Raw genomic sequence first — 24,533 nt, 5'->3', positions numbered from 1 at the left:
TGGAATAGCCTCAGATAGAAGGCAGATGAAAAACAAGGGAAATGACTATCTAGATGCCTTGATGGAAAACAGTTTTTAATAGAAGGTGGTTTTAAATGGGCTGTCAGAGAAAGGGGATAAGTTGTCCAAGTGAGAAACCAGACAATCCATCAAGAACAGAATGCAAAGAGGAGAAAAAGGTAAAGTTCTCATGGGAACAGGATATAAAATTGATGACAATAGGCTTCCATAGAGGATGAAGAGCAACATAACAATGTGTGCTATGTATTATTTGCATAAACTCCAAAGAACTTGGCATGATTTGCATTTTCCACAACACAATCATAAACCAGGAAATAAGAAAAAATACAGTGAGTATCAAGCAGTCAAAATAGGCACTGGAGTGTCCAACTTTACTCAGAGGAGTTCTCAGGTCCTCACTTTACAAATAATTCCAATAAACTTGGCTGTTTTTTCAAACTCAATCATTTCAAATGAGATTCGGATTCACCATTTCCATGTTATGTACCTTAACAGTAGCTCACACTTGCTGAACATTATGCACCAAGAACTGTTCTAAATTCTATCTAGACAGCCTTATCACCATAGCAACCTAAGAGGTAGGGACTAGAATTATCCCCATTTTACAGATGAGGAAACTGAAACACAGAGAGGTTTTTTAAAGTACCCCAAATCACATAGCTCGTAAGTAGGAGAGTCAGGATGTGAACCCAAGATAGTCAGGTTCCTATATCCTTAACAACTGGGCGAGGCTAGGCCAGTGCATAAGAATCACCTAAAGCGCTTTGAAAACACAGATTGCTGGGCTTTATCCTCAGTTTCTGATTCAGAAGGTCTAGGATAGAGCAGAGACTCTACCTTTCCAACAAGTAGTGTATGAGTTTGCCTGGGCTGCAATAACGAAGCACCACATAGTGGGTGGCTTAAACGAAAGAAATTTATTTTCTGACAGTTCTGTAAGCTAGAAGTCTGCGATTAAGATGCTGACAGGGTTGGTTTCTTCCAAAGCCTCTCTCCTTGGCTTGTAAATGGCTGTCTTCTCCCTGTGTCTTCATATGGTCTTCCCTCTGTGTGTGTCTGTGTCCTAATTTCTTCTCCTAAGGACATCAGCATATTGGATTAGGACCCACCCTAATCACCTCATTTTAACTTAATCTCCTCTTTTAAAGCCTTATCTACAGATACAATCACATTCTGAGGTATGGGGGGGGGGTTAGGGCTTTAACATGGGAATTGGGGAGGGGCAGGGGGATTATAATTCAGCCAGTAACACCACACAATGCTGATGCTGATACTGTTGGTCCAGGGACCAGAGTTTGAGAACCACTGAACCAAACAATAGTACGTGCCATGGACTGTCCTGGGTGTTTTACATGTGTTGTTTTTTTTTTTTTTTTGAGACAGAGTGTCACTTAGTGGCCCAGGCTAGAGTGAGTGCCATGGCGTCAACCAAGCTCACAGCAACCTCAAACTCCTGGGCTCAAGCAATCCTTCTGCCTCAGCCTCCCGAGTAGCTGGGACTACAGGCATGCGCCACCACGCTTGGCTAATTTTTCCTATATATATTAGTTGGCCAATTAATTTCTTTCTATTTATAGTAGAGATGGGTCTCCCTCTTGCTCAGGCTGGTTTCAAACTCCTGACCTCGAGCAATCCGCCCGCCTTGGCCTCCCAGAGTGCTAGGATTACAGGTGTGAGCCACCATGCCCGGCCTGGGCCTGTGTTTTCTCATTTTGATTATTATGTCATATAATCCTTACATGAGAAAAATACCATTATCCTTATTTTCTTGAGAAAGCTAAGGAACAGAGATGTTAAATGACTTTCCTCAAATCACACAGCTAATGTCGTGGACAGCGTTTGCTGTCTGTTCAGCATCCGTTCTCTCCTTTCTCCTTCCTAACAGAATTTGATTTTATTCAGGTGTCCATCCCTCTCTCATGTATCCGTGTGCTCCAGTAAAATCCCACAAAATCCTGGGGCCTGATTGGCTGACTGATCCCATTGCCCCTACCAGTAACTGATCCAAGCATAGGCGCATGATCCAATTTTGGCTAATGAGATGTGAGGAATTTTGAAGAGAGGTTTCTATGTTTAAGACAGCAGCACAGTAAGGTACAAGGTCTGTCTGCTTCTCTGATGTGGTCATGACTGGATATAATGCTGAATTAGGTGCAGCCATCTTGCTACCAACCTGAGGACGAAGCCTACAGAGCAGGGAAAGAACTGCTCGATCCTTGATGACATTGCTAGATGGCTGGATCAACTAAATCCAGATCCAACTAAATCTCCCTTTTTCCACACTTCCTATTGTGTGAGCAATATACTCCTTCACTATTTAAAACAGTCTGAGTCAGGGTTTCTTCTCATTGAATTCAGCTGGCATACAGGGTGCTAAGATTTGAATTACATGCAAATATGAGAGAAGCAATAACTAAATCCAGCATGACAGCAAGGCTGGAACCAGAATGAATTTGCAATACAAGAACTCAAAAAGCTGGGCAATTTGCAACAGGATAAATACTACACGATTCCATTTATACGTGATATCTAGAGTAGTCAAAGTTGTGAAATCAGACAGAATGGTAGTTGCCAGGGACTGGGGGAAGGGAGAAATGGAGAGTTGTTGTTCCATGGGAATCGAATTTCAGTTTCTCAGAAAAAGTTCTTGAGATCTGTTATACAACAATGTGAATATAGTTAACATTACTGAACTGTATACTTGAAAAAGGTTAAAAACGTAAATTTTACATTATGTGTTTTTTTACCACAATTTTTTTAAAAAGCTTGGCAAATGGGAGTCATTCAGGATAGACAAAGAACCCTACACACTCCAGAGCCCTTAAAGATATTACTCTAGATATAGAACCTTGGCCTCCTTGTTCCTCCCACCTTAAAGCCTTTGCACTGGCTGTTCTTCTGCCTGGAATGCTCTTCCCCTAGACATGTACATGGGCACATCTCTCACTGCCTTCAAATCTTCAAATGTCACCTTCTCAATGAGGCCCTACCTTGACCACCATATTTAACATGGCAACCCACTCCACCTCCCTGCCCCTAGCACTCTCATTCTCCTTACCTTGCTCTACTTTTCCTTTCTTTTTTATTATCACTTTCTAAAATGTTATATAATTGACTTATTGGGTTTAATATTTATTATCTACCTCCATCCTCTAAAACAGGAGTCCTCAAACTTTTTAAACAGGGGGCTAGTTCACTGTCCCTCAGACCGTTGGAGGGCCAAACTAAAGTTTAAAAAAAACTATGAAAAAATTCCTATACACACTGCACATATCTTATTTGGAAGTAAAAAAACAAACAGGCAAAAACACCGGCATGTGGCCCGCAGGCTGTAGATTGAGGACACGTGCTCTAAAACATAAGATCCACAAGAATAGGGATCTCTATCTACTTTGTTCTCTGATGTATCCCAAATGTCTACACCTGGCACATAGTCAGCGCTCAATAAATACTTGTTTAAAGAATATATGAGGTTGGTGTACATTCTGGTAACTACAGGCATCAGCTCTAGACCTTGTATTACAGTGACATTATAAAATAAAACATGAAAAGCTACTTCTGTGCTAAAATGGCAGCTCTAATCTTGCTCCTTCCCCTAATCCCACCAAAACTACAATCAAGTGGATGGGAGAACAAGAAAGGAGATGATAGCTCCAAAATGTGGGAAGCTACAAAGTAGTAATCTACTTAGCAGATATAAAAAAGCTGAATCCTAAAGTAGCCGTCAGGAAAGCTGAGAAACAACTTATTTTATACCATAGAAACCACAAAAGACTCAGGAAAAGCAGCACCAAGTACCTCCAGAAATGAAGGTGGGGAGTGGGGATTATAAGGACTGTTTGGGGGAAAGCTACATGAGAAGTGTGATCCCTGCATCCCTCCCTACTCTACTCTCTTGGCAAGAGTCCTCTCCTATCCTGTGGGTACTTTGACTTCAGGAACTGGGTACCATACCATAACTAGGGGTACGGTACTTAAACTAGGGGAATTTGGTGACCAAATACATATTGGATAAAAAATATTCCTAGAACACTGGCAGTCAAACCTTTACTCTTAAGGCAGGAGATCAGAAGAGTTGGTTTTTGTTTGTTTGTTTTTCCCAGAAAAATCTGACCAGCCAAAGGGAAAGATCTAAAGATCCTGACACCCATCAAATGGCCCAACCAGATCATCACACAGTAAAACTAAAAATTGACAACCCCCCCCATGCTCAGAGCTTCTAATTAGCTTTTTAGTCCCACCTTTGACATAAGCAGGCAATCAAAGATTCACCAAACAGCTGAGGTAAGTCTGTAACATGGAAGATAGAGACCAGAAACAAACAAACAAAAAAAGCAACTTGTAAGAAATGGGCTATGTAGAGAGAACATTTTAAAATTTTTACTCAAAATATCACTTTATTAATACGCACAGTAAGATGAGAAGATTTTATATACACGTTAAAAGATTAGGATTCTATTCCTTTAAAGGACCATTCAAAGAACAAAAAAGTACTTTAGGAAGCTCTGAACATAATGACGAAAATAAGAAACCTTCAATTGAAAGATTAGAAGATAAAGTTGAAGGAGTATCTCAAAAGCAAAGGGCAATAAGATGGAAAATGGAGAGAAATGACAAGAAAATTAGAAGACCAAAAAGGCCAATGCATGAATAATAAGAATTCAAGAAAGAAAGAAACGTCCAGAACAGAATTTTAGTTCAACTTTAAATTAACCCAAAGTGATCTAAAACCCAATGTAAATTTAAAGAAAATTTCAAAGAAATTTTTCAAGAAAATGGCCCAGAACTAAACGAGTTTCCAGATCGAAAGGCCTGGATGGATGACCAGCACAATGATGGATTTAGACCCACAGGCTGTCATGCATTATGAAATTCTAGAGCATTAGGAACAAAGAGAAGGGCCTTGTGAGCTTCTTTTTTCCAGGGGTAAAAGAATCACATACAACGGATGGAGAATCACAATGGTGCTTCAAACCTCTGAACAGCAACACCTAGAATGGGTCCTGTGGGTCCATGAGCCTACCCATACGTCATTTTCCCGATTCCTAAATGTATCATTTGGAATAGATGTATTGGTAGTTGGAAAAGCCCCACAATGATTCCCGTCAAGACTGGAACACACAAGACAGCCAAGGCCAAGATCAAGGCCTGACTGATTCCATCAGTAAAGCTGTAACAAAACGCTTTTAGATTTAGACAGTTTATTACTTAGTGAAAAGAAGAGTAAGTCAAAGGTTCCATCTCCCTGTGATCCTTGTCCCACACACCAAAAAGAACAATACTGAAACAAAAGGGACCAGATATCTGCAACTTGAGTTGTGGGACACCCTGTTGCTAAAGAGCTACTTCTCCATGCCAACCATCCAGTTTTATATTCTGTAGCTTTACTGGGGAAGGAGGACAAGAAGTTTCACACCTCATCAGAACCAGGGAGGTGATGCGACACTATCCCATGACAGCCCGCCAGGGAAATGGGGAAGTGAATGTGAGATGGCCTCCCTTCCTCTCACGTTCCAGGAAGATCACAAGGTGTTCTCCCAATATTCGGATTAGCTGCAGTTCAAGCCCTTGCCTACGTGGCTTATTTAGATATCTGCAAGGTAGCCAGGGTGACACAGCAGAGCTGTTTCCCCTACAGTTTCTTGGCCTGTGGAATAAGGCTACCATATTGCAGAAAGCTAAGAGGAAAACCCTAAAATCGCTTCCCCAGCCTCCAACTGAGATAGTAAATCACAAATAACATCACATCCCCAGGGGAATGGCAGAATTTAGTGCAACCCGTAAAGACCTGATGGTTGGTAGTCTCCATCATACTCCTATTGTCACCAGTATGGTTCCTGCAAACATCAGATCCAGGAGGTTGACATTAGACTACTGTGAATTCAACCAAGTCATAGGATCAATTAGCTGCAGCTGTGGTATCTTTACTGGAGCATATTCATGAGTCTTCAGGCATCTGATATGTGGCCACTAATCTGGCAAATGCTTCTTTTCTACCGTTATCAAGAAAGAGGGCCAGAACCAAGAGTATATATTTAAAGTCTTACTACAGGGCTATTATCTAAATAAGAATAATCTATCAAGGAAAGGGAGCCGAAGGAAGAAGTGCATGGAGAGACCTCATGGACAGATGGAAAGATAGGATCCCCACCCTAGCAAAGGAGTAACAGACAGGACTTGCATTCAGGTTTTAGAAAAGCCTAATTTGGGGAGATTCATCCACTGAACAACCAACACTATGCACTCCCTCTAACAATGCAACAGATCCAGGCAATCAGTGCACTTGTGTGGGGTTTGTTGTCGTTGCTGCCGTTGTGTTTATACCTAACATTTAGATACCAAGCGGTACCCCACTGGCCTTGGCAAGCCAGTTTCACCCGTGTCCCAACACGCAGAGCCAATGGTTTGCAGAGGCCTCCTCTGACCCCAAGCAGGCTACGTCGCTGCTGGGAAGAGTACGGTGGGAAAGTTCAAGAGAGGAAAACCGAGGCCTGAGCTTGGGTGGGTATTTTAGTGAATTGCCATTGGTTAAAGCCGGAGGAGCTTAAAGGGCTGGAAGGACAATGGAGTTGAACAGCGGTGAAGTTCGACCACCTGACCACGACCACGGCGCACCCCTTAGAGTCAATCCGCGGCACTTTAACAAATTCTCCGGAATTCCCGCCAACTTCGGGAAAACTTCCATAGGGGCGGGGCAGGAGGGGGAGGAGACTCGGCGAGCGGCAGCCGGCGCTCCGGGATCTCGAGATAGTCGCGGCTCTCGCGATCTTTCCGAAGCAGCCCCCTCCACGCGGAGTCCGAGCGCGTGTGCTGAGGGCCGGAGGGCGGAGACTGTGCGGGAGGGAGAAAGCCCCTTTGGCCTGCTCTACGGAAGCCTGCGAGGGAGGGTGGTGTCCACTGCCCATTTCTGTGTCCTGATGCCCAGCGCCAACGCCAGCCGCAAGAGTCAGGAGAAGCCGCGGGAGATCATGGACGCGGCGGAAGTGGGTTTCCTCTTTTCCTGGGCTTGGGAGGACAGACCCCTGGGCCGGCCGGCTCTGAGGGAGGGAGGAGGGTGAGCTGGGGGCCCTGCCTTCGGGAGCTCTGCCTTTGGGATCCCTGTGGGCACTCACCCTGCGGGCCGCGGGCCTGGCGTCCGGGCGCCCCGAGCCCCCACAGGGCCTGCAGGGCAGTTGCCCCAGCGGCGGGGCCAGACCTGCTCCGCACCGCATTCCTCACAAGGTCACCTGGGAGTTCTGGCCCACAAGAAGCGTGTCCCCGGGCTAGGGTGGGCGTGAAGCACCAACTGCCCCGGAAGTAGGAGCTGGGGGACCACCCTTTAGCTTCCCTGGGTTGGGCACGTTCTGCACGTAATGCACTCCCCCTCCCCCAGGAAAATTTGAATAACAGGGTGGTATAATAACTGAGTACATAATTGATATGTACTCAGCCCTCATGTTCCCAGTGTTTTGGCAAGTAAAGACACTACTTAGCAAAACCGTCTGCCAATATATTTAATGATCAAGTTTTCTATGTGACAGCTTTAAAGAGTACATGTCTTTTTCCTTTTCTCCCTCTGAGTGACCCAGTGATGTGTAGGTATTGATGGTTGCAGAGAATTCGTTCGGGGTGAAGTGACCCCAAATCACGTGAGGTTGTTCGTAACAGCCCGTGATCCTTCAGTGCTTTTCAGAAATCAAAGTTCCAAACCACCCTACAAGTGATGTGTGTTGTAATATTAAACCTCAGTTCCTGCCTGACTCCTGATTTTTGTGTTGAGGAATTCTTAATTTGTGGTAAACTACATAAGAAATAGGTCGTCTTGGAATACCAAATGGAATAAGGGTTGCTGAAATAAGAATAGTACTAATTAGAATGTATGACACTTTTTTGTGTCTTCACACAATTTAACCTGTTTATGCTGCCCTCTGCCTTCATTGTGTAACTGTATCTCTCTGGCTGGGGTTACCTTTGTCCTTAACGTGTATTTTTTATATATATGTGGAAAAAAAATGTTCAGTAAGCACCTTAACATGTTTTGGTTTACCTTGGTATACATAAAAAATCCAGTATCCTCCAGATCTAAAAGAGGATTTCAGCAGGTAGCTGCAGAGTGACAGAACTCATTGTTTCATACAGATTTAAATTACCTTGAAAAAAAATCTAAGAAATTATTTTTGTGTATTCTTCATCTGATTAATTACATAAACAGTGCACCCTACTGATAGCAGAGGTGTAGGTATAAGGTAAACAATGTGGCAAAGTTATGTCATTTTATAGCTAAAGTGATCTGAAAAGATCATTTAGAGGTAAAGTAAGATTAAAATAAAAGGCCACATATCTATTTAGTAAATATAGTTTGTTAATTGTCTGGACCGTAGGTCTCCTGTTTCCTTTTCCTAACTCTAATCTGTAACAAGAAATTTGATATTATTATATTGTCAGTGTTGAACCCTTGTAACCTGGCATCCTAAAGCTAGTTTTTAGAAACAGGAAGCTGGTGGATTTTTTGATGATGTTTTACAAAAGGAAAGTTGTAGCCAGCTTTTACCCAACATCTCAAATTTCTAAAAACTGTGGACATCTGGTGCTCAAAAAGCTTACCCAAAACTTTGGTTCTCTTTGAACATCTCTTCCTGTAATAGGAAGTTAATAAAACTGTGGTACTTCATCCTACTCCCTTCACAGAGGAAATATATATTCCTGCTTTGAAGTAGTTTCATCTCCTTTTTGAAGAAGGCAGTTAAGATGTTGTACATGTGTGTAAATTTTATCTGAGAGTGCTATTAAGTATGGTACATCCATCTAGGAGTGGTGAGATTAAAAACTAACTGGAAACTGGGTGCTTTTCTTTTTTCTATAGAGTACATAAATAAATGAATGACAGATTTCCCCATTATAAAACTACTGACTTCTCTGAATTAAAAAAATAATCCTGAAAGTTAAATTCATTTTTGTATCATTATTTGTATTTATGTGTTTACTATGCTATTAGTCTTTACATAAAAAGTAATGATGCAAAAACTTTTTTTATAGGATTATGCTAAAGAGAGATATGGAATATCTTCAATGATACAATCACAAGAAAAACCAGGTTAGTAGCTATATGACAATAAATAAAGCTTTTTTCTTTCTACTCCAGGAAAGCTCTTCATAAAGTTTTAAAGGTTGGCATAACTAAAGACATAACTCTGAAGGCATAATTCTCAAAAACTTAAATGATATTAATAACACAAATAGATGCCATAACCTTGTGTGAACGTTGTCAGTGTAGGGTACCTAATCTAGAAAAGGAAGAAAATACTTTAAATGAGTATTGTAGGTTAAATGACATATTTTAAATGGTAAATTACATTTTAAAAATATTCCTAAACACTTAGGTAAGATTTAACTATGGTATAGAGGATAAAAGAAGAGTGGCTAATAACTGCCTTCATCAGATGCAGCCTTTTTGCATGCTTTAATGAAACTATCTCCTTTACTCAACCCTGCCAACTTCTCTGACAGTTTTGGCTATTATTAAACAATAATTCTACTTGACTCTGCAAACATTTATTTTCTCATTTAATCCTTAAAACATCCTTACAAACTCAAAGGAATCAAAGTTTAAAGATAAGAAACTTGCCTCACACAGCCAGAATCTGCCAGATTTGGGATCAGAACTAAGGCTGTCTGACCCTAAAGCCCATGGCTTTTTCCATCCTCTTTATTCCTGTGGCAGTACTATGATTTGAGTTTTAAAGGTCCTCCACCACCACCACCCCATTTTGTTTACTTTTAGCCTGAGTAGGAATGAAACTAACTATTCTTAGACCCCAGTCTATCACAGCTTCCTTTTTTGTTAATGTATGTTGACATCTTTATATTTCTTTGAAATTGACTTGTCTAATGTTGTTTCTCTCAGACCTGTAGATTTTCTCTTTGTAAATGTTTACCTTTTATGTGTGTAATTTCAACAGACTTAATCTTAGTCGGCTATTTACCAGTCTTTATTCTTTTGGTAGACACATCAAATGCTCCAATGAGTATTTCCTTTGAGTGTCATGTCAGTGCTCAAAAAGCTGTGGATTTTGGACCATTTCAGATTTTCGGATTATGATACTCAACCTATATAAAATGGACCACAATGCTATGAGTAGGGGATGACATTCCCCTGCCAGGGCAAGCAGTAGGAGACACTAAGACTTTCTTTTCAGCTTTGGTATCTTACTCAACTGAATTTCCTTGAGATACAGCACAGAGAAGCTCACTGTAGTTTGAAACCTTTACATAAGCCCCAAGCAGCTGTTGACATAATTGCTATTCCTATTTGGCCAGCAAATCCACAGACTGCCATGTTCTTCCACTTACAAGTTTCCCCCACCAGAGGGAAAGATAATCCATGTATGTAATATGTTTATAGTAACACAACAATAAAATTCTACCTTGCTTTTTACTTCTGTAAAAATCCTAATCCTTTGGTTTCCTTTCTCATCTTCTCCCATTTCTTCAAATTCCTTCACTCTAGTGCCAGTGACTCTTAAAGGTGTGGGATAGGCATGAGTTTTTCAAACTGAAACCCTACTGCTGATCAATGACTCAGCCTGTTATGCTGGTGGGAGTATAACATATGCTTCAAGTATGTTGAGATACATTAAAGGTTGAGAACTCCTGTGCTAATTAATTGGAATGCCACAAGAAAAGAAGGATTGTTACCCTTTTTCTCTTCCAAATTGCTATTAAAATTACCCTAATCTTCACATAAGTTTTTAAGTCCACTCTTTTAGATTTAGGCTATTCTATTTTGTATGGTTTTGAGTTTTAGTCTTGGTGTTTTCAAATATACCTTTTAAACTGTGCTCTTTCACACTTTCTTTTGCCTGAGTTTACAGAGCAGACTTGAAAGTTGGTGTAACTCATAAAATCTGTTGGCAGTGTTTTGCAGAAATCGTCTTACTATGCCAATGGCTTTAACATTCCCCTTTCATTCTTTTTGCTTTTGGCCATGAGAATCATGGTATTCTATAAATCAGTTTCTCTTTACAACTTCGTGTTTGCTTCAGGAGACAAATTATAAATACATTTAGTCAAAGCAGGTAAAATATACAGTACTTATTATTTGACTTAATTATAATATCCCAAAAGGTATTCTTGATATTGTAATGCCATATCTATTACTATGTTTTTAGCTAATACTTAATTTTTTCTCTGATAAAATTATTGCATGTTTAGAAGAATAGCAAAATGTTCCTGAATATTATGTAGCTGACTTTACATAATGGTTGTTTTGTTACTGTTTCCTGTTTGGGAGACTCTAAGTGGTTGTAATATTTTGTCTAGTATTCAGAGACATGATAGTTAGGGCTCATGTACAGCCAAAAGGCTCATATACCTATAGGAAACAAACTATGAGATGGCATTAAGCATGATTGAAAGTAGCTTCTTCAAGGCTTTCTCTGCCTTTTGGCTCTGCTTTTTTTAGGATATTGGCCTCATTCCCTCATCCTGCAAACTCGTGTAGTGGGAAGGGTGGTGGCTGCAGCCTTGGGTCTATACCATGTCAGTTCAGTGACCTCAGGGAGCAGAGCTTCATCCCCAGCATCTGTGTATTAAGTCCCAGAAAAGGACTTTGATTAGCTCAGTTTGAGTAACATGCCCTTCCCTGGATCAGTTACTATGTCCTAGGGAATGGAGTGCTGCAACTGTCCTCCCCTGTAGCTTGCTGACTTATATACTATGACAGGCAAAAGTGCCCCATGTCCACTAAAGAATAGGCAGGTGAGGACAGGCTGTGGATGGCCTTATAAGTTATTGAAGTTTTCTGTTTACATTTTGAAACTCTTTGGCTGCAATGTAGACTAAATTAGAAGGGGACCAGGGGATTGTCAGTTAGGAGGCTATTACTATAGTTTAGGTGGGAGATAATAATAGTTTGGCTTAGAAGTATGGCAATGAAGATGATAGAAAATTGGATGGATTTTTGAGATATATTTAGAAAGTACAATTCACAAAACTTGAGGCAAATTGTATATGGAAGGTGATAAGACATTGTTGTTGAAGATTGAGAATTTAAGATGATACCAAGTACTTATGCTACCTGTCAGAAAAAATTGTGATTTCTTTGTATATGCTGAATTTAAAAATTGTTTCACTATTTTTTGCAGATCGAGTTTTGGTTCGGGTTAGAGACTTGACTGCACAAAGAGCTGATGAAGTTGTTTGGATACGTGCAAGAGTTCACACGAGCAGAGCTAAAGGTAAGATTGATTTAATGATTGAAGTCCTTTTGGTAAGAACTCTGTATTTTTGGTCTTATAAATTCTTCGCAAAGTATTTGTCTTTAAAGACAAAAGAATTGTTTTCTTTCTTAAATCACTGTAAAGTATTAGGCTATGGTTAATCAATTTTAGGTTCCTGTAAGACATCGTTAAAAATGATTTGCCCCTGAAGACTTTGATGAAACCTATGACTTCAAACTACATTTCTAGCATCTCTCAAAAGTTTAATTATTTAAGTGAAGAGAGTTTTTGAGAAGGTTCTCATGGTTATAACAGGAACTTTTGAGTGAGAGAGATCTGTTTGAATCCTGGATCTGCACTTACAATCTGTTACCCCAGGCAAATTGCCTAACCTTTCCCATCCTCAGTGTTTTCTCTTAACATGAGTATGTAATAAAACCTAGCTTAGAAGATGTTATGTAGTAATATTTACAATGCCTTTAGCACTGTACTTGGTGCAAAGTAAGCCTTCAATAATTAAGTGATGTTAATGAGTATGACAGTTAACTTACTTGCCTTCCATTATAGTTTTTTGTATATCTTATTTCATGTAGTAGGCTCCTGGAAGGTCCTACTGCTTATTTTATTTCTTTGTTTGGTGCACAAACAACACCTAATAAGAACCCTACTGAATAATAGATGAATAAATAAATACTAAACAAGGTGTTTTATATACATATAATAGAGCATTGTCTTCTGGGTCCTATACTTACTGCCCAGTAGCTCACTGTAATTGAGATCAGCATGTACTTTAAGAAACTAGAAAACAATTATAAAGCATCACATAAGCAAACAAATACACAGGTTGAGTATCCCTTATCTGAAATGCTTGGGACGAGAATTCTTTTAGATTTTGATTTTTTTTTTTTTTAATATTTGCATTACCAGTTGAACATTCCAAATCTGAGATCCAAAATGCTCCAATGAGTGTTTCCTTTGAGCATCTTGTTGGTGCACAGAAAGTTTTGGATTTTTGAAACGTTTCAGAGATTTGGATTTGGAATCTGCTAGTGTTTTTTTTTCCATTTGTGACAAATTATTTTGGTCTCTTAACTGACAGTGCCTTCCTAAAAATCTGAAACAAATTGCAAGGACTTTGTAATGATGATACAGGCTGATAGGGGGTTAAAGTCTATCTGTGAATGTTAACTGTTATGAACAGACAAAAGGTTAATAGCTTTAAAAGCTTCCTAAAATTTTTTTAAGTTTTTCCTAAATTTTTAATTTAGGAATTCATAGCAGTTTTTATTTGTATAAAGTCTATATTATTCTATCTATCTCAATAAATAATTAATGGATAGTAGGAATTTTGGAAGGATTAAATGGAAATACCTTTTTCCTTTTAATTAAAAACTAATACACATACAAACAGTGCAAAAACTAAAGAATAAAGCACAAAGTGTAGCTCACTTGTTGCTCTATTCCTAAGGTGATAAAAGGGCACTGAAAAAGTTTGAAATGATATTCAGAATTGTTTTAAATAAAACCAAACAGTTTTTTCCTATTGCAAGAACGAATATACCAGCTCTATATCATCATTTGCAGTATTTTTAATTTGCAAAGTAGAAACATTTGTTCTTCTGGATTATAGAAGTATTAACAGTTTATTGTAAAATACTCAATGTAAAATTAAATCAGGTATAAAGTGGAAAATCAACTATAATCCTTCTTTTCAGATTTGTTTTTATGAATGTGTGTGTGGGGGGTGTATTTGAGCTAAAAGTTTTACAGTACTTTGTATTTTTTTTTTTTTTTTGAAGTAAGGTCTCACACTATTGCCCAAGCTGAGTGCAGTGGCATAATTGTAGCTAACTGCACCTCAAAATCTTAGGCTCAAAAGATCCTCCTACTTCAGCCTCTCAAGTAGGACTCCCTGGGACTACAGGCATGTTCCACCACACCCGGCTAATTTTTTTTTTTTTTTTTTTCCGTACAGATGAGGTTTTCCTGTGTTGCTCAGGATGGTCTCAAATGTACTATTTTTTAACTTGTACTTCTTTTTCATTTTATCTTGGACATCTTTTCATGCCTGTGCATATAGTCCTGCCAGGCATCATTACTTTTTAATGGTTTCTGAGTATTTGTTTATATATTTTTTTCCCATTTGTGTGAAGTTCAGGTTTATTCATTGTTACTTTAATTTGCATTTCACTAATTGGTTAGATTAAACTTCTTTTCATGATGAGTAAGACATTTTAAATTTCTTTTGTATATTGTTCTTTTCCTGTTCATATTTTTATGATACAAGAACAGATTTTTTTTTTCGGCCGGGCGCTGTGGCTCACGCCTGTAATCCTAGCTCTCTGGGAGGCCGAGGTGGGCGGATTGCTCAAGGTCAGGAGTTCAAAACCAGCCTGAACAAGAGCGAGACCCCGTCTCTACTATAAATAGAAAGAAATTAATTGGCCAACTGATATGTATATAAAAAATTAGCCGGGCATGGTGGCGCATGCCTGTAGTCCCAGCTACTTGGGAGGCTGAGGCAGAAGGATCGCTGGAGCCCAGGAGTGTGAGGTTGCTGTGAGCTAGGCTGACGCCACGGCACTCACTCTAGCCTGGACAACAAAGCGAGACTCTGTCTCAAAAAAAAAAAGAACAGATTTTTTTTTCCTAAGTCTATTTGCATTTCAGTTTTTTGAGGGAAAGAGAGGCCCTACCTTCCCAGCTGAGCCATGGAATCAATCTGAAGAAGAGGTGAAAACTGCGGATCCTGTTTCAGTCTACAATAATTGTAGACTGAAACAGGATCCGCACTTTTCGCCCTGCTGGCGGGTGGGCACTTCTCATCTCTGAGAGTAAGCGGCCTGAGGGAAGGGGGAACCCGGACCCGCACTTTCCAGCTCTCACAAAGGCCAGCTCCAAGAAATTATTCCTGAAAGCATGGTGAATGGGGCTAACTTTCTTGAAGTAACCTTGATGAAAGGGGAGATAATTCTTTAAAGAATGGTTAAAGAGTTCCCCACCTTAGAACTTCATATAAATGAATCATATGATATGTACTCTTTTGTACAAGTTATAGATATCAGTAGTTTGTTCATTTTATTAATAATTATTGAATAATAGGTCTTTGTATGGACATACCATAATTTGTTTAACCAAACACCTATTGATGGACATTCCAGTAGAACTTTTTCTATTTGGGGGCTGTTCTGAATAAAGCTGCTATTAACATTCATGTAAAAATCTTTGTGTGCACATATGCTTTTATTTTTCTTAAATGGAATTTCCGGGTTTTAGGGTAGGTATATGTTTAACTTTACAAAAAACTGCCAAACTTTTCCAGAGTGATTATATCATACTGTGATTTTGAAATGCCATCTCGCCTTGAAGGAAACTAAAGCTACTTAAAGAAATAGCAGATATTAGGTGTGGGGCAGGAATTGTATGAGGTGAACCTGGAATATCTTGTCCCAAGAGGTAGCAAAAAAGATAGAAAAGATTATGTGGGTCATATGGGAAGGACTTAGGGACCAATTTGAAGTGGCTACCATAGGCCAAAAATAGCACAGTTTGAGTATCAATAACTGAGGTAAATTTAAACATATCAGATATATTTAAATTCATAAGTTTATAATAATGTTATGGCAAGCAAAAAACCTAGTTGGTCACCAGTGAAACCAGTTCATTTTGAAAACTGGTAAATACCATTTTTGTATGGATTGTGTATCATTGGCTAACCAAATGGTAGATGTGGGGAAGTATCTGTTCAGAGAACTATTCCAGCTAATGAAATGAAAAAAGAATGTTAGAGCATCACCATTTTGCCCCTAGTAAATAATCTAGGCATTGATAATCAGTGATTGCTAGCATCACAAAAGAGAAATAACCAGAAATATTATAGATCTACTCATGGAAGAACACCAACATTACCTATGAAGTAGTCTTACCCAAAAAATTGTATCTAAATTTCATTAAGCCTTTGGGTACAATTACTAATTTATAGCAAAACCACAGGACAAAGGAATATGTTAAATGATAACGGGATGCAGTCAGTGAAACCCAGAATATAAGAAACTACTGGGCAAGAACAACCTGGTTTCTTCAATAAATAAATTATAAGGGGAGGGGAAACCTATGGATTAAAACAGACTTAAGACACCTCTCAACCAGTCACTTATTTGGATCTTGATTTAAATATACAGTAAAAAAAAACAAAAGTAGAACAATTGAGACTCTTTGAAATTTGAACATTGACATGATATGTTGAAGAATTAATTTTCTCAGTTGAGATATTTGCACAGTAGTAACTTTTTTTTAAAGACCTCATCTTTTAGAGATTTATACTTATATATGTATAGACAAAATAATAGGGCTAGGGTTTGCTTCAGAATATAGTACAGGAATTGATAGGTGGGTGGGCTAAAGCTGAAATGAGAATGGCTATAAGTTGATAATTATTGAATCACCTGAGATGGTAGGTAGACAGTTGTATCTTTTACAAATAATGAACTTTTTGTCCTTTTCTTTCAAATGTTTGTATCTCATTTCTTGTTTCTCTTTGCAACAATTAGTAGATTCTCTAGTACTGCAAGGATTCTCACAACGAAGAATTTTTCAGGCAGCAGAAATTTAAGCTTCTGATAAGTTATTTTAAAAGACTGTGGGAGTTCTACATAAAATGTCATTGGAAAACAATGCCAGAGTTTTAAAAGTAGATTAAAAATGTTTTTATTCTAGGCCAGGTTTTCTGTTTATCAGAAATAGATGTTGAATTTTATCATACTTTTTTCCCAGCATTTCTTCCCCTCAAAATATAATTGTGTTGTGTGATGTACCATGTTTCCCTGAAAATAAGACCTACCCAATAAAATAAGCCCTAGAAGGATTTCTAAGCATTTGTGCAATATAAGCCGTACCCCGAAAATAAGACCTAGTTATGGGTGTGGCTATGCAGCATATCTGCACAACCCATGCATTTCGTTGCGGAGCAGTAAAGAAGATGAGCAGCCCTTCTCATCTGCCCCATGAGTTGCTCAACATGAGAGATTGGGGCCAGTGGTTCTAAAGGAAATAGAGTCGCAAGAAATTCAGGATGGAATTCAGGGTTTGGAGAATTATGATGATGTTCCAGAAGAAGACAACGTAACTATATTTGAATAAATGTAGATTGCTGTGCCATACTTAAAAAATAACACATCCCCTGAAAATAAGCCCTAGGGTGTCTTCTTGAGGAAAAATAAATATAGGACCCTGTCTTATTTTTGGGGAAACACGGTATATATAGAGAGAGGGTTGTTATACCATTCACTATGCTTTTGTATTTGTTTGAAATTTTTCATATAATAAAAAATTTAAAAATACAGTTGATAGATTTCATATTCACAAATTTACCTACTGTCTAAAATGTATTTGTAATCCCTAAATCAATTCTTGCATGATTCTGATGTCATTCTTGGTCATATCAGACATGCACATTTACAGTGACAAAAAATTTGCCTCACCCAGTACACACATTCCAAATTAAAGTCAAATGCAATGATACTCTTCCTTCTTGTTTCAGCTTTTGTACTATAAACAAATGTCCTTTTCACAGTCTATTTAATGCCACATTTTTGCCTTTTTTTTTTTTAAGAGACCAGGTCTTGCCTATGTTGTGCAGGATAAGGTGCAATGGTTTAATTCACAAGCACAGTCATAGCACACTGCAGCCTCGAACTCCTGGCATCATGGCATCCTCCCACCTTAGCCTCCCAAGTAGCTGGCACTACAGGGCACACCACCGTACCCAGCTTGATTTTTGCCTTTTAAAATGACCCCCAAGTATCCTGCTAAAGTGTTTTCTTATGCTCGTAAACACAAGAATGCTGTGCTGTGCCTTTGGAGAAAATACATGTGTTAGATAAGCTTTGTTCAGGCATGAGTTACAGTGCCCTTAGCCATGAGTTAAATGTTAATGAATAAACAATATATATTAAATAAGGTATCTTTAAACAGAAACACACACAAAACAAGATTATGTATTGATCGGTTGACAAAACTGTCCATAGGCTTGAAGGAACCTAACCTTGTATTTCCCCAATGAGTAATGATTCAATATTCCCTAATTCAGTCTTGTGGCAACTTTATAGAACATAACTGCCACAAATAACAAGAATCAACTGTGTGTAATTGTAGTGATTTATAATAATGGATTTCTTAATGTTGAACCATTTTTGGATTCTTGGAATAAACTCAATTTGGCAAAAGTATAGATGGCATTTTTTTAGTATACTGTTATTTAACTTTGAGTTATATTTTTTTTGGCATTTTACATCCATAATCTGGTTTTTATCACTTTTAACTGGAAAATCCTATTTTGCTTTTAAGTGACACGTAAGTTACCCAAGTAATACATTAATGCCATCATGTGAATTTTTCAAAGAACACAGAAATAGTGATATTCCCTTTTTTCTTCTCTACTATGTATCCTTTGCACTAGCCTTTTTTTTTTTTTTTTTTTTTTTTTTTGAGACAGAGTCTCGCTTTGTTGCCCAGGCTAGAGTGAGTGCCATGGCGTCAGCCTAGCTCACAGCAACCTCAAACTCCTGGGCTCGATCGATCCTTCTGCCTCAGCCTCCCAAGTAGCTGGGACTACAGGCATGCGCCACCATGCCCGGCTAATTTTTTATATATATATCAGTTGGCCAATTAATTTCTTTCTATTTATAGTAGAGACGGGGTCTTGCTCTTGCTCAGGCTGGTTTTGAACTCCTGACCTTGAGCAATCCGCCCGCCTCGGCCTCCCAAGAGCTAGGATTACAGGCGTGAGCCACCACGCCCGGCCTGCACTAGCCTTTTCCATTCACTCTTACTAATTTGTTCAGTGTATTTGTAAATCTGTTTTTAATATGTGTATGCACACACAGAGTTTTATTTGGGGTATGTTTTTAGTATGTTTTATTGTACTTTACATATTACTTTTCAACTTTTTAAAATCAGTTAACAGGGTCTCTTGGAAATGTTTCCATGATACTGGATATAGGTCTGCTTGGGGCAGTATATCTCTAAGATAGATATCTAAAAGTGAAATTGGTGGGTTAAAGGGTATGCATATGTATATTTAAAATTTCTAATAACAGATTAGCCTCCCAAAAGGCTATACTCAGTTATAATCCTACAAGTATATCCCAGTACCACTTTCTCCACAGAGTCCCCACCAGCAAGAAGGCCCTCACCACATGTGACTTCTCAACTTTGGACTTCCCAGCCTCTAGAACTATAAAAAGTAAATTCTGTTTTCTTATATAAATTATCCAGTTTCAGGTATTCTAATATGTAAGCAACAAAAAATGGACTAAGACAGAAAATTGGTACCGGGCGTGGGGTGTTGTTGGTAACAAATACCTGAAAACATGGTTGCAGCTTTGGAACTGGGTTATAGGCAGAGGCTGGAAGAATTTAGAATAACAAGTTAGAAAAAGCCTAAATTCTGGTAAGGGCTTAGAAGACAAGAAGACTAATGAAAGTTTAGAACTCCTTAGAGATTAGTTAAGTGGTCACAATGAGAATACTGATAGAAATATGGCCAATAAAGGCCGTTCTGACATGGTTTCAGATGGAACAGAGGAACATGGTACTGGACACTGAAGTCAGTGCCCATCCTTGTTATAAATTGGCAAAGAACTTAGCTGAATTGTCCATGCCTGAGGGCTTTGTGGAATGCTGAACTCAAGAGTGATGAACTAAGGTATCTTGTGGAAAAAATAATCCAAGCCACGAAACATTCCGACTGCGGTATGGCTACTTTTAACTGCTTACATTAAGCTGCATGAGGGAAGAAATAACTTGAAGATGAAATTTATAATCAAAAGAGAAGCAAAGCAGAAAATTTGGTAAACTCTCAGCCTGGCCACATAAAAAGTGAAAAAAGTATGTTCAGAAGAGGAATCCAAGGGTGTAGCCCAGCAGCCATTTCCCAAGGAGATTAGCACGGATAGAAGGGAGTCAGAAGTTATTCTCAAGACAATGTGAGACCCCAAAAACATTTCAGAGATCTTCAAGGCTGCCCCTTCCATCACAGGCCTAAAGGCTTACGAGGCCAGAATGGTTTTGGAGGACAGGCCGAAGGCACCCTCCACTGGCTAGCTACCCAGGGTCATTTTGGGACTCTGCTCTCCAATTTCATCACAGTGCTTCTTGGCCACCCAAGCTGTGACTAAAGCAGCCCCAGGCGTGGATTGACTGCTACTCAAGAAGATACAAGCTGTAAGCCTTGGTGGTGTCTATGTGGTACTGATTCTGCAGGCGTGCAGTAAGCAAGAGCTGTACAAGCTTTGGAGCATCCATGCAGATTTCAAAGGATGTTGCTGAAAGCTTAGGGGTTCGGGCAGAGACTTGTTGCAGGGACAGAGCCCCCATTAGAGCAATACCCAATTGCCTCAGGGAGTCTCCACTAGGGCCTTGGAGCCATGGAAGTGAGGCCACTGCAGAGAGTCCCCATTAGGGTAATACTAATAATGGGTATTAAGTAGAGTAATACTTAGTAGAACCATGGGAGCAGGGTTGCCACTGGAACTTCAGAATTGTGAGGTCATTGGTAGCATGCAGGGCCTACCTGGGAAAGCTTCAGGCACCAGAATGCAAACCATATGAACAGCCATATGGGCTGCACACTGCAAAGCCATAGGGGCATTACTGCCTGAGACCTTGGGGACCCAACCCCATCCCAGTATGTCCAGAAGCTAGCATAGGGAGTCAAAAGAGATTCTCACACTTAAGATTTAATGTCTGCTCTGCTGGGTTTTGGACTTGCTTAGGGCCTGTTATTACTTTGTTTGACTTATTTCTCCCCTTTTGAATGTATGCCCATTCAAACATTGTATCTTAGAAGTAGATAACTTGTTTTGATTTCACAGACTCTAGATGGAGCTCTGGACTTTGGACTTTTGAGTTAGTGCTGTAACAAGTTAAGACTTTGGGGCTATGGGGATGGAATAAGTACATTTGTATGTAAGTTTGAAGGGGGGCAGGGGTGGAATGCTATGGTTTGAATGTTTGTCCCCTAAGAAACTCATGTTGAAACTTAATGCCCAACGTGGAGGTGTTGGAAGGTAGGGTCTGTAAGAGGTGATTGGGTCATGAGGGCTGTGCCTTCATGAATGGATTAATACATTAATGGAGCCGGGCGCAGTGGCTCACGCCTGTAATCCTAGCTCTCTGGGAGGCTGAGGCGGGCGGATTGCTCGAGGTCAGGAGTTCGAAACCAGCCTAAGCAAGAGGGAGACCCTGTCTCTACTATAAATAGAAAGAAATTAATTGGCCAACTAATATATATAGAAAAAATTAGCCAGGCATGGTGGCGCATGCCTGTAATCCCAGCTAATCAGGAGGCTGAGGCAGGAGGATTGCTTGAGCCCAGGAGTTTGAGGTTGCTGTGAGCTAGGCTGACGCCACGGCACTCACTCTAGCCTAGGCAACAAAGTGAGACTCTGTCTCAAAAAAAAAAAAAAAAAAATACATTAATGGGTTATCTTGGGAGTGGCATTAGTGGCTTCATAAGAGGAAAGACCTAAGCTAGCATACTCAACCCCCTTGCCATATGTTGCTCTACACTACTTCAGGACTCTTCAGAGAGTTCACACCAACAGAAAGTCCTTACAAGTTGCAGTCCCTCAACTTGGGACTTCCCAGCCTCCAGAAATGTAAGAAATAATTTTCTGTTATATAAATTAGCCTATTTTAGGTATTTTGTTATAAGCAACAGAAAACAAACTGAGACACTTGCCAGTAGTGATTGTCAATGTTTTTGATTTCTGCAAATGTAGATTATCTTTAAAAATAAATAAAATCTTATGCTGTGAATTTGTAGAAATCCTGATTGCAACTACTTCCTTCTTCCAATATCTTACATAAGAAAAATTATATCAATAAATATGACTTACTTAGACCCATTCTCATTCCTGTGCTTTAACTCCAGAAGTAGTAACATACTAAAAGCTGGACTTAAAGAAATAATATATGCTGGCAATTTGAAGTAGAGCAAAACTTTGAGAAACCATGAATAAGGAAGTGGAAGTATCAAAGTTACAGTGTCAAAAGTATGACAATTAGAATCCTGTTATGCAAAATAAGTCTATTTATATAACAAAAGTCTGCATGTTTTTTTTCTTAAATTAAGGACAGAGTTTTCAACATTTTTAAAAATTAAAATGAGATTTCTTACAGTAACATTATGTATAACCTCCCAAAAGTGAAGTGTTCTAGATAGGAGCAAAGAAAAACTTTTAATGATATGCTAAAAATGGTTAATTTCAAGCATGAAAGTGTTTGAGCTTAAGACTGTATATTGAAAGAGTGATTGGAAAATCTGTGGTTCCTTTTGAATTTTGTACATAACCTTGTGGAAGTCATTGGCACAAAATAATTCTCTTTCAATACTATTCTTCCTAAAAACTTACTTATATTTTCAGAATGGCTAGGGTTTTTTTGGTAGTCAGTTCAGGATTTTTAATACCATAGGTGGGAGCTCCAGCTTATATCCACACAAGACCGTTTTAGGGGGAAATAATAAATGGAAAATATTTTAAACTGTTTAGGTCTTTGTTGTTTTATTCCTTGATTAATATAAATGAAAGAAAATACTAGTGTTGAATGTTAGGAAGTTAAGATACATTATCTAAATGATGAATTCAAGAGTTTAGCAAGTTAAAAGACAGCAGAAAAAGACGAAAACATAGAATTTGCTCCACATCTATAACCTAGTTCTCAAACGAAGGCCTACTTCACTGCTGAGTCATCACCATAATGGAACTGAGAGTAAGCCCTTTGTCCTGAGTACCTACCATGTTTGTTCTTCAGTTCAGAAATAAAGACTGCACTATAAAGGAAGATTTCCAACTTTACATTTTTCTAGAATGGTAGTCCTATGCAAATTTAAGAAATAAACTGCCTTGTCTAAAAACTTAATCAAAATGCAACGTAAATTTAAAATATCTAAAAATAGTGAACTTATTCAGTGGTTTTGAACATTGACTTTCTTTTCTTTTCTATAAACTCTCTTCTGTGTTGGAAAGTTCCAAGAAGAAAGATGAATAATATGTAGCAGTTGATTAATCTGTCCTTTGAGGTTCCTATACTAATTTAGGCAGTGATGACTTTTTTTTTTTTTTGAGACAGAGTCTCACTCTGTTGCCCAGGCTAGAGTGAGTGCCATGGCATCAGCCTAGCTCACAGCAACCTCAAACTCCTGGGCTCAGGCAATCCTGCTGCCTCAGCCTCCCGAGTAGCTGGGACTACAGGCATATGCCACCACGTCCGGCTAATTTTTCCTATATCTATTAGTTGGCCAATTAATTTCCTTCTATTTATAGTAGAGATGGGGTCTTGCTCTTGCTCAGGGTGGTTTCAAACTCCTGACCTCGAGCAATCTGCCTGTCTCGGCCTCCCAGAGTGCTAGGATTACAGGCGTGAGCCACGACGCCCGGCCTAGTGATAACTTTTTACTAAACTGGGAAATTATATATTTGCTTCTTAGAATAAAAAATAATATATAGGTATGGTAAAAATCAAAATTCACAATTGTATCTCCTCTATCTCACCAGTGTCTTCCCTATAAAATAACTAGTTGATTCTTATATATCCTTCCAGGAAAAAAAATACACATTTATAAGCATAATCATATCCTTTTTTTAAAAATTCATACAAAAAGGATCGTGTACATACTGTTCCTCCTTATCTCTCAGTATATTTAAGGTAGTGTTTTGTAAAACATTGAACTAATAATAAATATTACAGTACAATGTGTCACCAATCAAAGCCAGAGAAAGAACAATTTTGTTTACTAAACCATGGCAAAAGCTTGGTCTCAAAAGTACTTGATAGAGATAGTCTGAGTAGATAGTTCTATTTACTGGTAAACTAGTACTGATTTTTGTTCTGAGCCTTTCAGAAATCTTTTTAAGTGGACCATTGAGTTCTAGTATTTGGAAGTACTTTGAACACAGAAAGCGTGGGGCCCATAGTGTTGGTTATGTGTAGATCCGTTCCAGTAATGAAGAAAGACTACATAAATATGAAATAAATGATAATAGAACTTTCATTCTTTTATATAAATAATATTGTGAATGTCTTTCATACTTAATTTACTTAACCTATATTCCAAGACATGTCAAAGATAACATTTTTAGGCCTTTTAATTCTTATTGCCAGATTGTTCTTTAGAAGCATGGTGCAAATTTGCCTTGCCATCAGAGAGGGTTTTTTTAAATTACTGAGTCTATTTCACACATATATTTTTGTCTCCCCACCATTTCCATGTCTGACCACTGCTACTACAGTGTCCTGTCATAACATTCCATA

At 38.8% G+C, this 24,533-nt stretch overlaps 1 protein-coding gene across 1 annotated transcript in view; it reads left to right on the top strand.

Moving 5' to 3' along the window:
• Positions 1-6,566: 6,566 nt before the first annotated feature.
• Positions 6,567-24,533, top strand: part of DARS1 (aspartyl-tRNA synthetase 1) — an 85,749-nt gene continuing 67,782 nt past the window's right edge. Inside the window, exons 1-3 of the mRNA XM_012740094.3 lie at positions 6,567-7,004; positions 9,037-9,094; positions 12,144-12,236. Of these exons, the coding sequence (XP_012595548.2) occupies positions 6,585-7,004; positions 9,037-9,094; positions 12,144-12,236 (571 nt within the window). The 5' untranslated portion in view covers positions 6,567-6,584. The remainder of the gene's footprint in view (positions 7,005-9,036; positions 9,095-12,143; positions 12,237-24,533) is intronic.

Source organism: Microcebus murinus, chromosome 8 (genome assembly GCF_040939455.1).
Source record: "Microcebus murinus isolate Inina chromosome 8, M.murinus_Inina_mat1.0, whole genome shotgun sequence".
NCBI classification, from domain to species: domain Eukaryota; kingdom Metazoa; phylum Chordata; class Mammalia; order Primates; family Cheirogaleidae; genus Microcebus; species Microcebus murinus.
This window is presented reverse-complemented; position numbering and strand designations above follow the sequence as displayed.